This window comes from Crocodylus porosus, unplaced genomic scaffold, assembly GCF_001723895.1.
Source record: "Crocodylus porosus isolate Cpor-Errol unplaced genomic scaffold, CroPor_comp1, whole genome shotgun sequence".
Lineage (NCBI taxonomy): Eukaryota > Metazoa > Chordata > Crocodylia > Crocodylidae > Crocodylus > Crocodylus porosus.
In genome coordinates, this window is record NW_017728905.1 from 1280141 (window position 1) to 1296696 (window position 16556).

General features: G+C 43.6%; 1 protein-coding gene across 2 annotated transcripts in view; it reads right to left on the bottom strand.

Moving 5' to 3' along the window:
* Positions 1–16556, bottom strand: part of REXO1 (RNA exonuclease 1 homolog) — a 48487-nt gene that overhangs the window by 26514 nt on the left and 5417 nt on the right. For both annotated transcript variants that reach the window (XR_002105037.1, XM_019557028.1), the window contains exons 2-4: positions 10429–12194; positions 4592–4693; positions 1404–1605 (exon numbers count right to left, since the gene is read on the bottom strand). Coding sequence is in view for 1 of the 2 variants with exons in the window: in XM_019557028.1 (XP_019412573.1) it covers positions 1404–1605; positions 4592–4693; positions 10429–12194 (2070 nt within the window). In the remaining variant the exon portion in view is untranslated. The remainder of the gene's footprint in view (positions 1–1403; positions 1606–4591; positions 4694–10428; positions 12195–16556) is intronic.

Consider the following 16556-nt stretch of genomic DNA (forward strand, 5'->3'; position numbering starts at 1 on the left):
TAAATCTAATACAAATTTACCTTGATAACACAAGTCTCTGGGTAAAAGTGCTAAAGCAAAAAAAACCAAGCATGTTTATCCACCCCCATACCACCTTCCATTTATCTATTTTTTATTTTTGAATGGCTGTAAGCATTTCAGAATGACAGAAACACGAGAAACAGTAAATGGAAAAGAAAGCAATTAGTGAAAAGATTCACTTGTCAGTGGCTATGGAAGAGAAGGGAGTAGAAGGAACTGTAAATTGCTTGGAGCTGTGGCTTGCTAACCAGTTTTTTAAAAATATTCCCCAAAAAACCTGGCAGGTGCCATGCCCACGGGAGCTCTGGAAGGCTACGTTTACACTAGTATGAGACTTAAACTAGAAACTTCACCAAGCATAAAAACCAATGAACATACAATACATGTTTTAATCCAAAGAACTCCAACAAGAGAAGTTTCAGAGGGAACCAAAGATCAGTGTGATGATAATCTCAGTAAAAATGCATCGGGGCCTAACTAAGAAAATACTGGTACTGCACAGAGACAGAATACAAACAGCTATTCAATGCAGCTATAAAATCCACTTATCTTCTAACATTACCAATCCTAGATACAAAAGGTGTAGGTTGAACCCTGAAGGAAAAGATGTGACTAAATTATTGCTGTTAAGAACACATGTACCTTCTAGTGCTTAAAATTCAAGATTCAAGTCTCTCCTCCATATTTATGCTTAGGAAGATGTTTTTGTCCCAGGTCGTTGTATAAGAATGATGCAATACTTAAAGGGGAAAAAAGTCACACAGGGCAGAACTAGCGGCATTCAGAATTTTATCAGGTTTTCAGACGATCTGCATTCCTGTCCAGCAAGCTCAGATCAGCCACGCATTTCTTTAGAATGAGAGAAGTTTGGCTTGAACTTTGTAAGAAGTTTAACATACTTCTCCCCTCAGTTTATTTGTTTTTTCAGTATCCATGTCTAAGCTCAGACACAAAATTTTCAGTCTTAACTTGGGTGCAGAATGGAGATTTGGGAACTGTTCCTCTCCCATGAAAAGAATGGCAACTTTTATTTTTGGACATTAGGACTGAGCAACATGGCATGGATTCACAGAACACATTTTGCATTTTGTTTTGTAAAAAAACCTGTGAGCCTCTCTAGAGATGTTCTCGTTTTCAGGGAGCAGCGGCATCTTTTAAGCTAAGGAAAACTTGCAATATCCCTAACTGTTGGCCCAATCAATGCACACAGTTTTGACCTTGCTAATGCTATCTCGCATGGAAAACCATGTGCAAGTCTTCTTGTACTTTCACTCTAAAATGCCAGGAACTGTTATTCTTCCTAAAATGCATCTAAAAAAGCAGTGCCATTTTAACGAGAGGAAGTGAAATGATGGAAGCCAATAATAAAGCTAGGAACTTACTCTGTTTTGCTGCTGTGGTAAGGGCTGCGTTTGGCACGTGAGCAATCCTCCTCTTTTCTCCTGGCAAAGAAAGAGAGGCCTTCTGAACTACCACAGCCAGCTGTGCTGCCTGCTGCTGTGCCAGCTGAATCCTCTGGTAACAAACCTCCTGGGCAGTTGGTGGGCGGTATGGCCGGATTACGGGCTTGCTTGTGACATCTGCCTGTACAGACACAAAGGATTCTAAGACCACCATATCTGCTTGCTAATGCCCAGCCCTTTGCTCTTCGCACAGAACTGAGAGAAGCAGAAAGCTCATCTACCACACTAGGTCACTGGATTTATTTTACTGAGAGGTTTGCTTGGCTCTGCTGCTGGAAACAGAGGTGATGTGGGCGTGCTGGTCTTCCAGATCACACCCACTGAACACAACTCCCTCTGGTTTTAGGCTTTATTTACATTTCAAGCATTATGAGTGTATAACAAAGTTATATAGGCATTTTCTTGCATGTGAATTTGGTGTGCAGGGAAGCAGTCTGAACTGACAACAGATCAAGCGCAAAAAGTTGTAGCAGTGGAAGATTCCCATACTCAGCTTTCTTCAACATGTCACATTGGGACCACCTCAAATTTTATTCAGAATAGAGAAGAGACTCTGTGCCCATTCAATAGTTGGGCTCTCTCTAAGACAGTGGAGGGCAGGCCACATGGAGAGTTTTGCTGGGCTGCTGTGGGCTGGATCAGCACGCCCCACCCAGCCCATGCAACAACTCACCAAAACTCCCTATGTGGGATGGGGCTGCAGGAGGGCAGGGAGCAGCGCTCAGGAGCAGAACAGGTGGATGTGGCCAGGATCACAGGGTGGAGTAGTAGGAAGGGGAAAGTGCAGGGTCCGGGCCCAGAGCAGAGGCGCAAGCCACTGCCCACACACCCCTGTGACAGGTGCCTGTTCCACAGGCAGGGGCATGCAGGGAGCAGATCACAACTCTGCCCCAGCCCCATGCTATCACTACCCCAAGATCCCAGGGTCTCCCTGGTCCTGCCCACCCATCTCACTCCCAGATCCCCATCCCCATCCCAGCCACGTGCCCCCCTTGCCTGCATGGGTCTCGCCTGGTCTCCATGGAGACTCTGGGATCATGGGGTGGCGACAGCACGGGGCCAGGGCTGCACATCCATGCCCACAGAACCGGGACTCTGCCCTGACCCCGCGCTGTCTCGCCCTGCAATCCTGGGGTCTCACTGGAGACTGGTCGGGAGCCGCACAGGCAGGGCAAGCAGCCAGGTGAATGGGATGGGGTGGGGAGCTGTGTCCAGGGTTGGAGGGGGATCTTGGGGTGGTAACACCATGGGTCCAGGGCCAGGGCAGATCTATGATCAGCTTCTGGCATGTTCCTGCCTGCAGAAGCTGTGCCCGTTACAAAGGCATGCGAGCAGCAGACTGCAGCTCTGTCCCAGGCCCTGCACCATCAATACTCTGAGATCCCGGGGTCTCCCTGGCCTTACCTGCCTGCCTCACTCCTGGATACCACTCCCTGCTGACCCACAGCCCCATCCCAGCCGCCTGGCTGTGCACCCTGCCCGAGCAGGACCTGGCCCCAGCAGCCAGTGTGGGGTGGACAGGCTGGGGTACCCAGGCAGCAGACAGAAGGAGCTGCCACCACTGGGGCTGCTGAGAAATAGTTTGACCTGCATGCCAGCCGTGCTGTGCACCCAAGGGCAACAGGACCAGCCGCATGCACCACGGCCCAGGCAAGCCCCGCACGCCTGCAAGCCAGGCAGAACCAAGGGATTTGCTGTGGGCTGGTCAAAATCCCTCAGTGAGCGAAGTCTGGCCTGTGGGCCATATTTTGCTCACCTCTACTCTAAGACTACAAACCAGGGAACAAATAAGCATTGAATATATTACTAGTTTCTGTAAAATGGCTGCTTATCTTCTGCAAACTACTTGAGGCTAAACAGTCATTAAACAGTAACTCTAGATTACTACCAACCTGCTTTTGTGCGCGGTGGGGGGGGGCACTTGATGGAGGCTTAAGGCCCTGGCGGTTGTGGGGGGTCTGTTTTATCAACAGTTCCATGAACCAACAATTCTACTTTTATATAAAAGGCATGAAACCCAGACTGAAAGCTGCCTGTTTTCCTTCTAGTTTTACTTTAGTGCTTGACGTGTAAATTGCAAGGATTATAATAGGCACAACACAATTTAAGTAGCAGTAGCATAGCATGACACTTAACCCTATATGCAGAGGCAGAGTAAATGTTTTGCAAAAGTAGAAGTTAGTGACCCTATGTCACCCACATGAAAGGAGCAGGAGATAACACAATGTCCTAGCCAGTATTCTTTTAATGTATTAGGCTCCAACACTCACATCTGTGTACAACCTGTTGCTGAGCACGCCAAAACTGTTCTGTTTGCCTACACAATATCTGCATCACGGCTACCTTGTGTCTTTGAAAAAGGGTTTTTTGTGTCAGCAGTTTAATTGAGAAAATGTATTTAAAGATGCTTAAAATGTACATATTTACAATAACTATTTGAGTTCATGAATTTCCAATCCATTTACTTCCATCTCTTATCTCGCTAGGTTAGGAGAGCTTTATCAAACACATGAACTGGCTGAGGATATGCAAAGTAACCAAAATGCATTGACTTGACCACAAGATTTAAACATGTTAAAAACAAGAAAGCTCTTTCCAGGCTGAATTGAAAGGAAAACAATTCATTTTGATACTCAGGTCAAGCAAGTGCCTAATCCTCTGCACTTCTGCTACTAGAATATAACACTAAGTAATCTATACTCAACACCTGAAGGGAAACGCATTAAAGACTTAAAGCAAACAATTTATAAATACGTGCAAAAAATTAAAGAAAACAATGTTGCCTTAATGGGCCATTTTACTCTTCTCTAAATTAAAGAGGTCTTCATAAACACATAAGAGAAGATGTCAAACATAATTCTCTGATGCTTGAAATGGAGCCACTGCCTCTTTTTTGCCATTAATCTAACTGGAAGTAGTGGACTTCAAAGTGAAATTCTTCAGCCAGGCCAGGGAGAACTTCCCCAAAGAAGGATGCTAGTGCAAAGATGTTATGCTCCACTATCCTAGGTTTTGATTGCCTTTCTTAACGCACTTGATATACAACAGAGAAAGAACTCTTAACCCCCTGTCCAAACTACATTTTTGCTTCTGAGGTTTACACTTACATTTCCTTGCTTTGTAAGATGGGAGATCCTTCTTTTTTGGCCAGGATATAGAGTAGTTAAAGCATCCTCTGTCTTTTCTTCACTTCCCTCTTCTTTGGATGGCTGGAAAACAAAAGAGCAAGCTTCCAAAAGTGAGTCATCTGAAGAATGCACTCCCAGGGGATGTTTGGAAAGCCCCCCTCTGGGATAATGGAATCATAAAGAGAAATTGCTTCCAGACACCAGGTATATACAAGCTACCACCAGCTGCTAAACTACTGAAAGCTAGCACTGAAAATAAGAGAGACCAGGAAAACAAATGAACAGCAGCATTGCTGTTCCCACCCAAGTAGTCTTTTCATGGACCTTACAATAGGATGCCTTGGTATAACCTATTAAAAACCATTCTTTTGACTGCCTAAGATTGAATGCCTTAACAGGACATTTTCACCTACCAACCACTTACACACTTGGTATGTTTGCCAGTATTTTTAAAACCAAGGAATTTAATTAAACTCTAGATTAGTTAATTTCTTGCTCACAACTAATGACCTATCACAGGGAAGGCCCTGTAAAGCTGCAGGACACTGAACAACACTGTTGTCATTGCATATTTAAATAATGCAACCCTGTAAGTATATACAGAACTAACTTCATGGAAAAGCTATGGCGACAAACCCAGAGATGCTTTAATATAGCAAGAAAGCAAGGAGAGAAGAATAACTTTATATTTATTACATTAAGTTTCAGGATGCTTTTGAATTGCCATATAAAGGCTCATGGGGCTGACGCCTCAGGCTTGTTCTCAACAAAAATATTCATGATTGTTGTTAACATTCCACTTGGCCATTTTTGTGAATGTTCAAAATATGTTTCAGGGGTTAGCTTCAGTCATATCTATGTTCAGATCATCAGTCTCTGTTCTTTACAGCAACTGTTGGCAGATTTCTCCAGGGAAAGAAGTCTGAAATTCTTCAAGAAATTGTAGAGAAAAAGCTGTAAGACCAGATTTTGGGCAGAGCTCAGAATCCAAATGAGAATTTCAATAAAGGGAATTTTTCAAAATACGAGAAAAAATAATAGTAAAGTTTATTAATAATAATAATAATAATAATAATAATACAAATAGCTCACATTTACTACCAGCTTTTCAAACTGCTCCAGTAGTTAACCATTTAGGTATCTCAAACATCACCCTTTTGAAAATCTGACTGCTTAAATTAGGTTTAAAACTGAGCTCCTTTGAAAGTCTCGCCCTATAAAATATTTTGAACATTTCATATTGCCCAGAGAAATTCCTTCAAAAATTAACTCATGGTGACCTGGGACTTCAGATGGTATGTGTGGAGCTGTGACTTTCAGGTAAGTGCACATATTATTTCAGTGTGTGAGTGCACTTCTTTAATTTTATTTGCATTCTTTTTGAAAAAGTAGAGCCTCTCTCTCAGGGGGAAAAGAGAAAGGAAAAAAAACCAGGGATATCCTATATGCAGGAATATAGGATATTGCATATGCAAAGCATAGTTCCTTGCAAGACCAACATAAATCTGTTGACCTTTGACCCATTCTGTGCCATATTTACATACCAGGAATTCCATCAAAGAGAAGATGGGCATTTCTTGCTATATAAATGACATGTCCTGAAACTCTTCTCATTTAAAAAATTGGTAATTCTAAGTAAGCCAGGCACAGCTGACAATAACAAGCGAGTCTTCTGTCCATAGCAAACCACCTCCTTCTATTGTTAATAACACCATGAATAGCATATCTGCATTTTAAGCATTATTTGATTTTGCTAATTTAATAGTTTAGATGAAAATGATTAAACCGAAACCTGATCTAGTTTCTTCCAACATGACTCTCTCAATGCCACAAAATATTACTTGTCAGCAAGAGAAACATCACTGAGCCATTACAGCAAGTAACAGCTAAATGAGACTCTTTAATAGTTAAGCACGGACTCTTTCATGACAAGAAACCCTCCTTTTCATACACCAAGCCTGGATTTATTCTGCCATCTATATACACAGAATTGTTCTGCAGGTTTGAGCACATAATTTTACCTATAAGACACATTTTACCCACCATTAAAACAAAAGTCTCAAAACCAAGAGCAGCTTCTAATCAGGATTTAAAGGAAATGACTAAAACTCAATGAGTGATCTGGATTAAAGGAAGGGAACCACCCCTAATAGCCTCAGAGCCCCTTTCCATCCCTGTGATCCTAGACCATTCAGCTACAGGTCTCACACTATGCTCATCTCACTGACCTTTCAGATCAGCATTCCCAAAAGGGGAAAAAGTTTTGTTTCATCTGAAACCTTTTTAGTTGGAAACTCACTGGAAATCCCAGAATGCCAAAGTCACCACTGTCCTTAAAATACAGATAGGGTGTGTCTACACACGCATGTACACCAGCTTAAAATTACTGTGCAGTAAGAGGGAATAGGCCAGTGGCTACATGTTGGGACTAAAGTTAGTCCACACTCACAATGTTACTGCACAGTAAGGCATTTACATGTGCATTACTGCACAGTAACTAACTGGCCATAAATTTGATACCTGCATGATGCAGGTATCAAATTTACGCCCAAGTTGGTCTAAGTCACCGTATTTACTGCACAGTATGGGTGTGTACATGTAGATCCATGCCCATACTGCACAGTAATTTCAGTTACTGTGCAGTAAATGCGCACATGTAGATGCACCTACTAGAGTACAAAGCATTTTGGGTTATGGCTTCAAGTGATGTCACTTAGCAATTCATCAGATACTTGCAAACATATTTCTACTTTGGTACCATGCATTCTTCAAAACATGTCCAGAACAGCTGTTTTTGTAATCCCTTCCCCATCAAACCTTGTTCTTAGAACAAGGACTATACAAAAACAGCTAATTCAGCTAGTCTTTGGGTGTTTATATCTTGAAAGGAAGTTGTTTTCTTGTCCTTTTTAAACTAAAACCCATTTCAAGTTTGATTTCCTGAAGCCCCTGCTATGAATACAAATGAAGTAATCCCCATCAGAAAATAAAAGTCAGAAAACACAGGGCTCATCTACATAAGACGATACAATGCAATAGCAATGAGCTACTGCATGGCAGCTCATCACTACCATGCAGTAGGGTTGCTGGGCATTAACTATAACACAATGCTACTGCGCAGTACCGTCAGGAGAAAAACTGTGCAGCAGCAATACTACGCAATACTGCTTATGCAAGTAGTAAATGACTGCAGAGTAACAACTACGCAGTCCACCACTTGTGCAGATATGGCTACAAAGTCTTTTTTTTTTGTAAATATAATTAATGGAAAGTATAATGATACCCCTTCATAAACCCATCGTGGACTCACACTAGGAATACCGTGCCCAGTTCTGGTCCCCACACCACAAAAAGGATATAGAAGAACCAGAGAAGGTTCAGAGAAGGGCAACAAGGATGATGGAGGGACTTCCACTTGGAGAGACTAAAGAGGCTAGGCCTATTCAGTTTATAAGAGACACTTGAGGGGTGGCATCATAAGGGCTTACAAAAAAATAAGTGGCCAAGAGAAAGTAAATAGGGATTTATTCATTACTCTCTCCCCCTCAACACAAGAACCAGGGGTCACAAAATGAAACTAGCAGGTCGTAAGTTTAAAACTAACATAAGGAAGTTCTTGTTCATGCAGCATGTCATTAAAGTGTGGAACCTACTACCACCAGATGCTGTATAAGCTGACAGTTTATCCAGAGTCAAAAAGGGATTGGACAAATTCTTGGGTGAAAGAGGCATCAGTAGCAATTGAGCATGGGAGTAAGGGACACAGCTTTTGCGTTAGAACTTCCTAGGCTTTAAATGCTGGAAGCTGCAAGTGGAAGAGGAACAGCAGAAAAAAAAACCCTGGTCATACCCAATTCACTCTCTTTTGTCATCTATACTCTGCCACTGTGTAACACAGGATACTGGGCATGATGGAGCTGTGGTCTAACCCAGGAAAATGGCAGTCCTAATGTTCTTATACACTCCAGCTTATTTACAGCCAGTCACTCATGGAGCTTGGGGTTCTGTTTTCATTATCTAGTTGAACTTGTAAAGTAGGAGTTTTGTTCATCTCTGCCCCACAGGTTGTCACAGGATTATTGCCCTCAGCGTGCATTCTAGTTTCTTCGCCAGTTCAGGTTTATATATTTATCAATGCAGCTTCCGCTACCTCCTTAATTTAATTCTTCTTAACTTTGGTACCATGTCTAGTAACTCCCCCTTCCATATAGAATTTGTACTACCCATAGAATTGGATATGGCAATCCTTACACAGAAATTGCAACAACAGTGGAAACTGGAGTATAAGTTAGTTTTAAGAAGTTTCCTTTCAAAGTGTTAGCAAGATCATACCTGACTATTAGAGGTGCACCGATCCATCAGTCCATATCGTATTAGGACTGTTTAATTTCAGTTTTCCATTTTCAGCATTCAGCTTTTTTTTTTTTTTTTTGACTGATATGGCCGATAATGTCACCGATAAATGCCGCATGCACAGGCAGAGCCACAGCATGCCCAGGGCCAGGAGTGCCACCCAGCAGCTTGAAGAGCAGCATCCAGCTGGTAAGCCTGTTGGGGGGGGTGGGTACAGATAGAGGCCCCTGAGGTGAGGGAGGGAGAGGGACTGGGTTTGGGGAGGTGCTGCCAAGCCAGGGCAGGACAGGGCAGAGCCACAAGCAGCTTATCCAGGGAACATGGGGGGAGTGGCTGTAGCCCCACTCTCTGTGCCACCACCACCTACCCCAAGCACAGCCCCACCCCAACTCTCATTCTCCCACCACAAAGAGTCTGGTGCTGCCCCTGGCCCCAGCCCACAGTGGCAGCCCACCCTCTCCTCGCACACAGATCTGGGGAGCACATACCACTGATGCCTCCACCAGAGGTACACATAGCGGCAGGAGCCATAACCCCACCCCCATGAGCTGTCGACTCCGTCCCATACTGCACCCCAGCTGGACAGTGCCTGCCCCAGCCCTACTCCCTCCCTCACCACAGCGACCTTGATATACCTGGCCCATGTCCCTTCCCTTTCCCTCCCCCCCGCCCCGACAGACTTACCAGCAGGATACTGCTTGCCAAGCTGTGGGCTTGCGTATCAGCAATTGGATCAGTATTGGCCGATATGGCTCATTAGTAATCAGCCATTGGTACGGCCCCAAAAAATACCTTTATCAGTGCACCCCTACTGAGTATCTAACTGAATACTGGTCAAGGATCAGCATTATAGGAGAGAAGACTACTCAGGTGAGAGGTCACGGTCCTGGGTCTCTCCTATATAGGCAACTCCAGCCTACTGAGGGTTTAAGGAAAGATGGGACTTCTTTACATATCTTTTTTCCATTTGGTCCTCCACTCAATTTCTATAAGAGCCAGCCATACCAGTCTAGACACCAACTTGCCATTGCCTTCCAATCTGCTGCTTGAACACACTCTGCCACACTGAGCTCTGGGCTGTCCCATACAGAAGCTCGTCTGAATTACCTTACAAAGACCCTGGAAATTCCCCTTGAAGCTGTTGCTGTTCCCTGCCACCTTTGGTTTAGTATAGAAAAAGAGTAATAGAAGAGAATCACTCTAATCCATATTAAGTATCAGTGCAATGAGAATGATGCTACTCAACTAAACCCAACCACAAATGTACTCATGTGTTAGCCAAAACTTCAAGTAGATGGGTGATTTAACCTTTTTTGGGGGATGGGAGAGAATTCCCCCTCTTTTCCCTCTTCAGCTAGATAACAAGAGCAGATTAGCATTACATTAAAAAGCAAACAGATTTGATATTTAGATGTGAGGAAAGGGAAGCAACTGACCAGCTTTGAATTCAGGACAAGAGTTACCTGCTTCCCTAGTCTTCCCTTGTCTTCTGTTTTCACATCTGTGGATTCATTAAAAATCCTGAGGCACTCTTCCATGGGGTCCGAATCATAATCCAAGTCTCGCTCCAGGATGGAATAATCAATATCATCAGAAGCTGAAGAGGAAGACGACCTTGACAGCTTGGGACATTTAACATTCTTTGTCCCTTCGTCACCACTCTGAGAGCCAAAGCTACAGCCATCTACATCAGAGTCCGAGCTCACATTAGGACAGGTGGCCACCCCACGTTTTCGCTTCTTGTTATCCTCCTCCCCACTCTCATCTCCAAATAGGTCAACATGACTCAATGTCCCCTGCTTTGGTTTCTTCTTGGAGTTCCTAACTTCTCCAGAGCTCCCCTTCTCTTTCAGCTTCTCAGATGAAGTTTTGCCCCCTTTGTGTTTGCCACTAGGCGTTTGTTTGCCATTCTTCAAATCAGCTGATTTTACCTTGGAGTCCTTCTTCCCACTTTCCAACTTCTCTGTGCTAGAGTTTTTGTTGAGGCCTTCCTTCTTGCTTTTTCCCGAACTAGCCAAACAGCCAGTGGACTTTGACTTCTCTTTCTTAGCTACAACCACCTTTTCCAATTTTTTTTCAGGCTTTTTCAAATTCCCATCAGTTTTAGCTTTGATACTTTTCTCTTCACTTTTAGTTTTCATTGTTTCTTCTTTCTTGACTATTCTCTCCTTCTCAGTGATTTTACTTTTGTCTTTCTTACCTACCTCCTTCTGGCTGGAAGGCTTATTAAAATCTGTTTTTTTCTTTTTTGTTTTGTCTTTTGATATCTCCTTGTTCTTGTCCTGAACATTCTGTTCTTTTGTGCCAGACTCGGCCTTCACCACTTTTGTAGTCTTTTCTGCCAACTGTTTAACCAGATTTTTCTTTGAACTTTCAATATCTTCCATGTCATACTGCACAGCCATTTCTTTCATCTCCCGGGAACTTAGGTCTTCCAATTTGGTACTCTTCTCTTTGCTGGATAAATCGTCATTTGATTTGCTTTCAGAACTGACTTTAGTTTGTGAACGACTAGAAGTTGGCTGATATTCCAAGTCAGCATCATCTTCAGAGTCAGAAAACCTGGCATCTGTTTCATAGTCATCAGATATATTACAAAACTTCTTGCAGGAAGGAGAGTAAGATTCTTCATGATTAGAGATCCTACTTCTTTTGGTCCCCTTCTGTTCCTTTGTGCTGGCTTTGCTCAAAAGCCTTGCTGAGTAATTTGAAAGAGGATCATATTCCAAGTCTGTACTAGGCTTAGAGTCATCAATCACATACTTATTGTTAGGAACAGCATTATTATATTTTTTAGTCTGAGCTACAGCCTTGGGAACATATTCCAGTGAGCTACCTTTGGATTTTGTCGTATCCAAGGTGTATTTATTTGATCGACAAGTAGCAGCCAAAGGGGTAGGGTTGTAATCCGTGTTATTATTCAAGTTATAGCTACCTGGGTTATACTCTAAGGAGGTAAAGGAATCTGTTTTTGTCACAGCAGATGACACAGGTGTTTGGGGAATAAGCGAAGAGGCCTCAGATGTGCTGTATTCTTTTGTCGTCTCTAGTAGTTCCTCATACTTTTTCTGTTCTCTCTCAACTTCATTTTTGACTGCCTCAATGGCCTTGTTAACCAGCTCCAACTGCAGAATGCTAGGGGTGGATTCTGTAATGTCACTCAAAGCACCATTCTCTCCCTGGGTCAAAGGTTTAGGAAGCTCAGGATTATATGGATCATAACCACGCTCTGTAAAGGAAGGAAAAAAGTATTTTAGAGCTAACAATTTTTAAAGTAATACAATTCAGACAAAATACAAAATTTAGTAAAGTAAATCAAATGAAGTCATTTTAATCAGAAAACAGCATTGGACATGTAACAAAAATATGATCTAGTCAAACACAAGATAATAGTTTAGATCGAGGTGGACAATTATTTCAGTTGGCAGGCTGCGTAGGCAGTTTTGGGGAGCCGTCTCAAGCCAGTTAGCAGTCCCACTCTTCCCAAAAACAGCCAGAAGCCTATGCACCCTGGGGTTCCTCCCCAACACCAGTGCCCAACAGCAGCTGAGCACACGGCCTTGGCCCCAACCCACCCCAGACTTGCCCTGGCCAGAGCAGACTAGGCCCAGACCAACCAGGACCCACATGTACAGCCCTGATCCCAGCCTGCCACACCGCCTGCTCCTGACCCACCGTGAGCTGCAGCAGACGGTGGCAGGCAGAAGCTGCTGCTAGGCACGGGGGAAAAGCAGCTGCCTCCCCCTCACTGCTGCCAGGCCCTTCTTGTAGCAGCTGCCCAGAGCCTGTACCTGGGCTGCCCTGTGGCTCTTCACTGTCACCACTGCCCTGTTGGGGAGCCCAGAGGCAGCACTGTGCATGTGGGTCCTGGCTAGTCTGGAGTTGGTCTGCTCTGGGATGAGTCTGGAGCAGGTATGGGGCTGGGACTGTGCATGCACGTCCCCTCCAAACCCCATGGGGCTGAGACCAGTGGTGGCAGCAGCCAGAAGGAGCCGCCGCCACCTGGGCTGCCTAGAAGTGGAGTCCAGCCGCAGAACTGCCCAGCTCTGCTGCATGGCTGAGAGGTTGGGCATGCCACAGGTTGGACAGTGCTTGGGCCAGGTGGGACCAAAGGACCTGCAGTGGGCCAGATCCAGCCCACGGGTTGCATCTTGCCCATCCCCAGGTTAGATACAGTATCATTGGATGATCTCTTTGCCCCATACTACATGGAGATGAGATCAGATTATTAAAATGGCCCCCTTAGACCTTGAAGACTGCATAAAATACTTCTATTATTTACTGTAGATTGAAAAGCTCTGGAGGTGAAATTTGCTTCTGAGGTACTTTAAAGAAGAATTAAGCAACAATACAAGCTGGGTGTTGTTACTACATGGAACTATTTCCTATGTTTCCACCAGTCCTATTTTTCCCAAATTATTGTTACTACCGTGAGCATGTCAACATTAACACAACTGCACTAGAGAAAGGAATGTTTTATTATGACAAAAACTGTCAGTTAAGTTACAGTTTCTTTTTTGGCCAATGGCAATGAATTAAGCATCAAAAAAATATTTTCACTTGCAGTTCCCTGAAGGCTGTGATTGAAGGAGAAACTCTTACCTAGACTGGTATACTGAGGCAAGTTGATATGTTTGCCTTTGTAATGAAAGAAGGATGAAAACTAAAAGATCCTTAAGAAAGACAAAACCACATTGTAATTTCATAGAACAAGATCAAGACAGGATGATTAAACGTGTTCATGAAATTTTAAAGATAACCAGTGGTCAACATTTCTCTTTCCAGACATTTCTTAGATTGGATATGCTCTTCACATATTTACAGCATTGAAACTATATGAAAATCTTGGAGGACAAAGACTAAACGATACACTCTGGCATTACCCTGCAATTGTCACTTGCTGCTCATCACTTCTAAATGTTACATGTTTGTTAAATTAGGAATTAGTGAGGTTCAATTTAAACATTTAAGTCAAAGAAAATCCGCGAGTCACCCATTTGATATATAATCTGCTTGTAAGGCTCATCAAGGACTACTGAACCGGTGTACCTAATGTTGTAATTCTGTAATCAACAAGCAAATAAAAGCGGGTGCAGAGAAAGTTAATTACAAAGGAGAAAATTAATAAAGGCTCATGATACCAATGATTCGGAACCAGGCTACTGAACTAGCCTGTTCATCTGCATGCATTTCTAAATAGCAAGCCAAGATCTCAATCAAGACAATTCTGCTGAACCCAGTGGCATCAGCTTAAGAAAACCTTGCTACTTTATACTGAAAGTAGGCTGTTTTTTAAAAGCAAATCAATAAAAATAATGGATCTGCTCACACATTAAGAAACCACTACCTAGGTTTCAGTGTGGCACATAGCTAAAGCCCAGTGTTCTGTGGAGATTAATAGACATTGTGTTTTCATGTCACTGATTGAAGGGAAGTTCTTCAAAACAGCAGAATCAGCAATGAGCACATATTACTGTTTCTCTCAAATTACATTTGCATCCTTACAATGGGCCCAAATGTAAAACAGCAGATTCTGTTTTCTTGCAAAGGAATGATTGCTTATGGTCAGCAATACAAACCATTGCTTTGCATTCCCACCACAAGACTGAGTTGAGTCAAGTTGTGTCTTGCACAGACAAAAACTAACACCCCCTTCTCACTATTCACCTGTTTCAAAGCACTGTTAATATTTGCTCGCTGTTGGCTATTCAAAAGTTACTCCTATTAGCCACTGGGGCCAAGTATTTGGCACACTGCTTATAAGAAAGCAGAGGAAGAGATGGCATTTAGAACAGGAAAGCGTAGGATGCATCTGTAGAAACAATGTGTACTTCAGCAATGTTGTTCTGTTACTTCTGACCACAGTCCTGCAGCACAGAACGTTTCAGGAGTGATGTCCCACTCTATGAAAACAGCACGGAAACATTGGAGTAAACTTTCCAAGTGGCAGCCTGCAATGTGATACTTTTCCAAATAGCAGAGTTAGTCAGCCAGTGAGTAAGGCTATGCTGGCAAAGAGCAAAGAAGACAGAGAAGGCTGTCAAAATCCTATACGCTAGAGCTGTGCGAAACAGTTATGTTTTGATTTGGTTTCGGATTCGGTTGTTTCGGCGGGATAGCGATTCGTTTCAGTGTTTTGGATCACTGTTCCGTTTCGGTTCGGCCGAATCTGTTTTGGAGTTTCGCTGCTGTTTCGGTGATTTGGCCATAGGCTATAATGGGGAACCACTAAAATGCCTATGACTTTGTCATTTCTTGCCTGATTTGGATGAAAATTGGAGGGATGGGGCATGAAGCTTGCTAAGTTTCAAGGAGATAGGCACAGGGGTTTCTGTGAAACTGCACCTCAAACTGTTCAAAGCAAAACTCGTATCACTTTCCGGCAGCAGCAGCATGCTGTCATCCCACACGCAGATCCAGGGGCCCGCAGACCTTCTGGAGAGCGCAGGCCCATGGATCTGTATACAGGCCGGGGCCAGCACCAACACCCGAGATTTGGACTGAAGTAGAAAACTAAGAGCAAAGTCATGGATAGATTGTTTAATCTTCAGGGAGAGAATTGCATTTGAAATACATCATAGCCAGTAACCTAACAACCACAGGGAGTGGTAACCAGAGATACTGGGCCCTTTAAACACAGGTTTTTTTAAACCTAATCACCCCTACCTTTTTCCAAAAATGTCATTTCTAGAACCAGAGAGAAAGCAAGGTTGGTAAGAAGCCCTGAACTGTTTACAGATTTTCTTCCAGCTATTTTACTCTAAAACAAGATGAAAACCCCAAATTCAGCAAATACCAATTTGTAAGAATGGAGCAAAACTAGCTGTTCGCACCAAGATAAATATCAGATAGCTTGTAAACAGTTTTTGGATGTGTAAGGCAACATCCAAACACTGTCAAGTCAATCAAACAAGATTATATCTGCACTGCACACAAAAGTTGCACTGCTTTAAATATACTGGCACAATTGAAGTGATAAAAGAATTGTACTAGTTCAGATACAATTACAGGACTCTGACAGCAAGCTGTGTATACCAGCAACTCCTAATCCTGCATCAGGCAGGAATATTGTAAGAACATACCACCACAGCTGTGTCCAGACTAGGGACCAGACTGATATAACTACAAGTATGGACAAAAAGAATTAATTACCAAAGGTTAAAAGGGTGGGGGGGAGTGACAATACAGCAGATACTCCAAGCTAACTGCATGCATGCACATATGCCCTCTACTGTGATGAGCAACAGCTAAATCAGGGGCAGGCAAAATATAGCCCACAGGCCATATCCAACCCACCAAGAGATTTTCTCCAGCCTGCGGCACGCCCCTCAGTCCCACCCAACTCAGGAATAGGGGGCAGCCTGGGCTATGGGGCATGCAGCAGTGCAACAGCTGGACTCAGCTTCCCAGCACTCGCAACGGCTCCTTCTGGCTGCCACCACCACTTGATCTGGCCCTGTTGCCCAGCCACTCCAGACCTTTTGCCCCTCACCCACTGCTCAAACACCCGTTGAATCAGGCAAGTCAGGAGTGGACTGGCCAAGTTCGCCGATGACACCAAACTTTGGGGCAAAGCATCCACGCCAGAAGA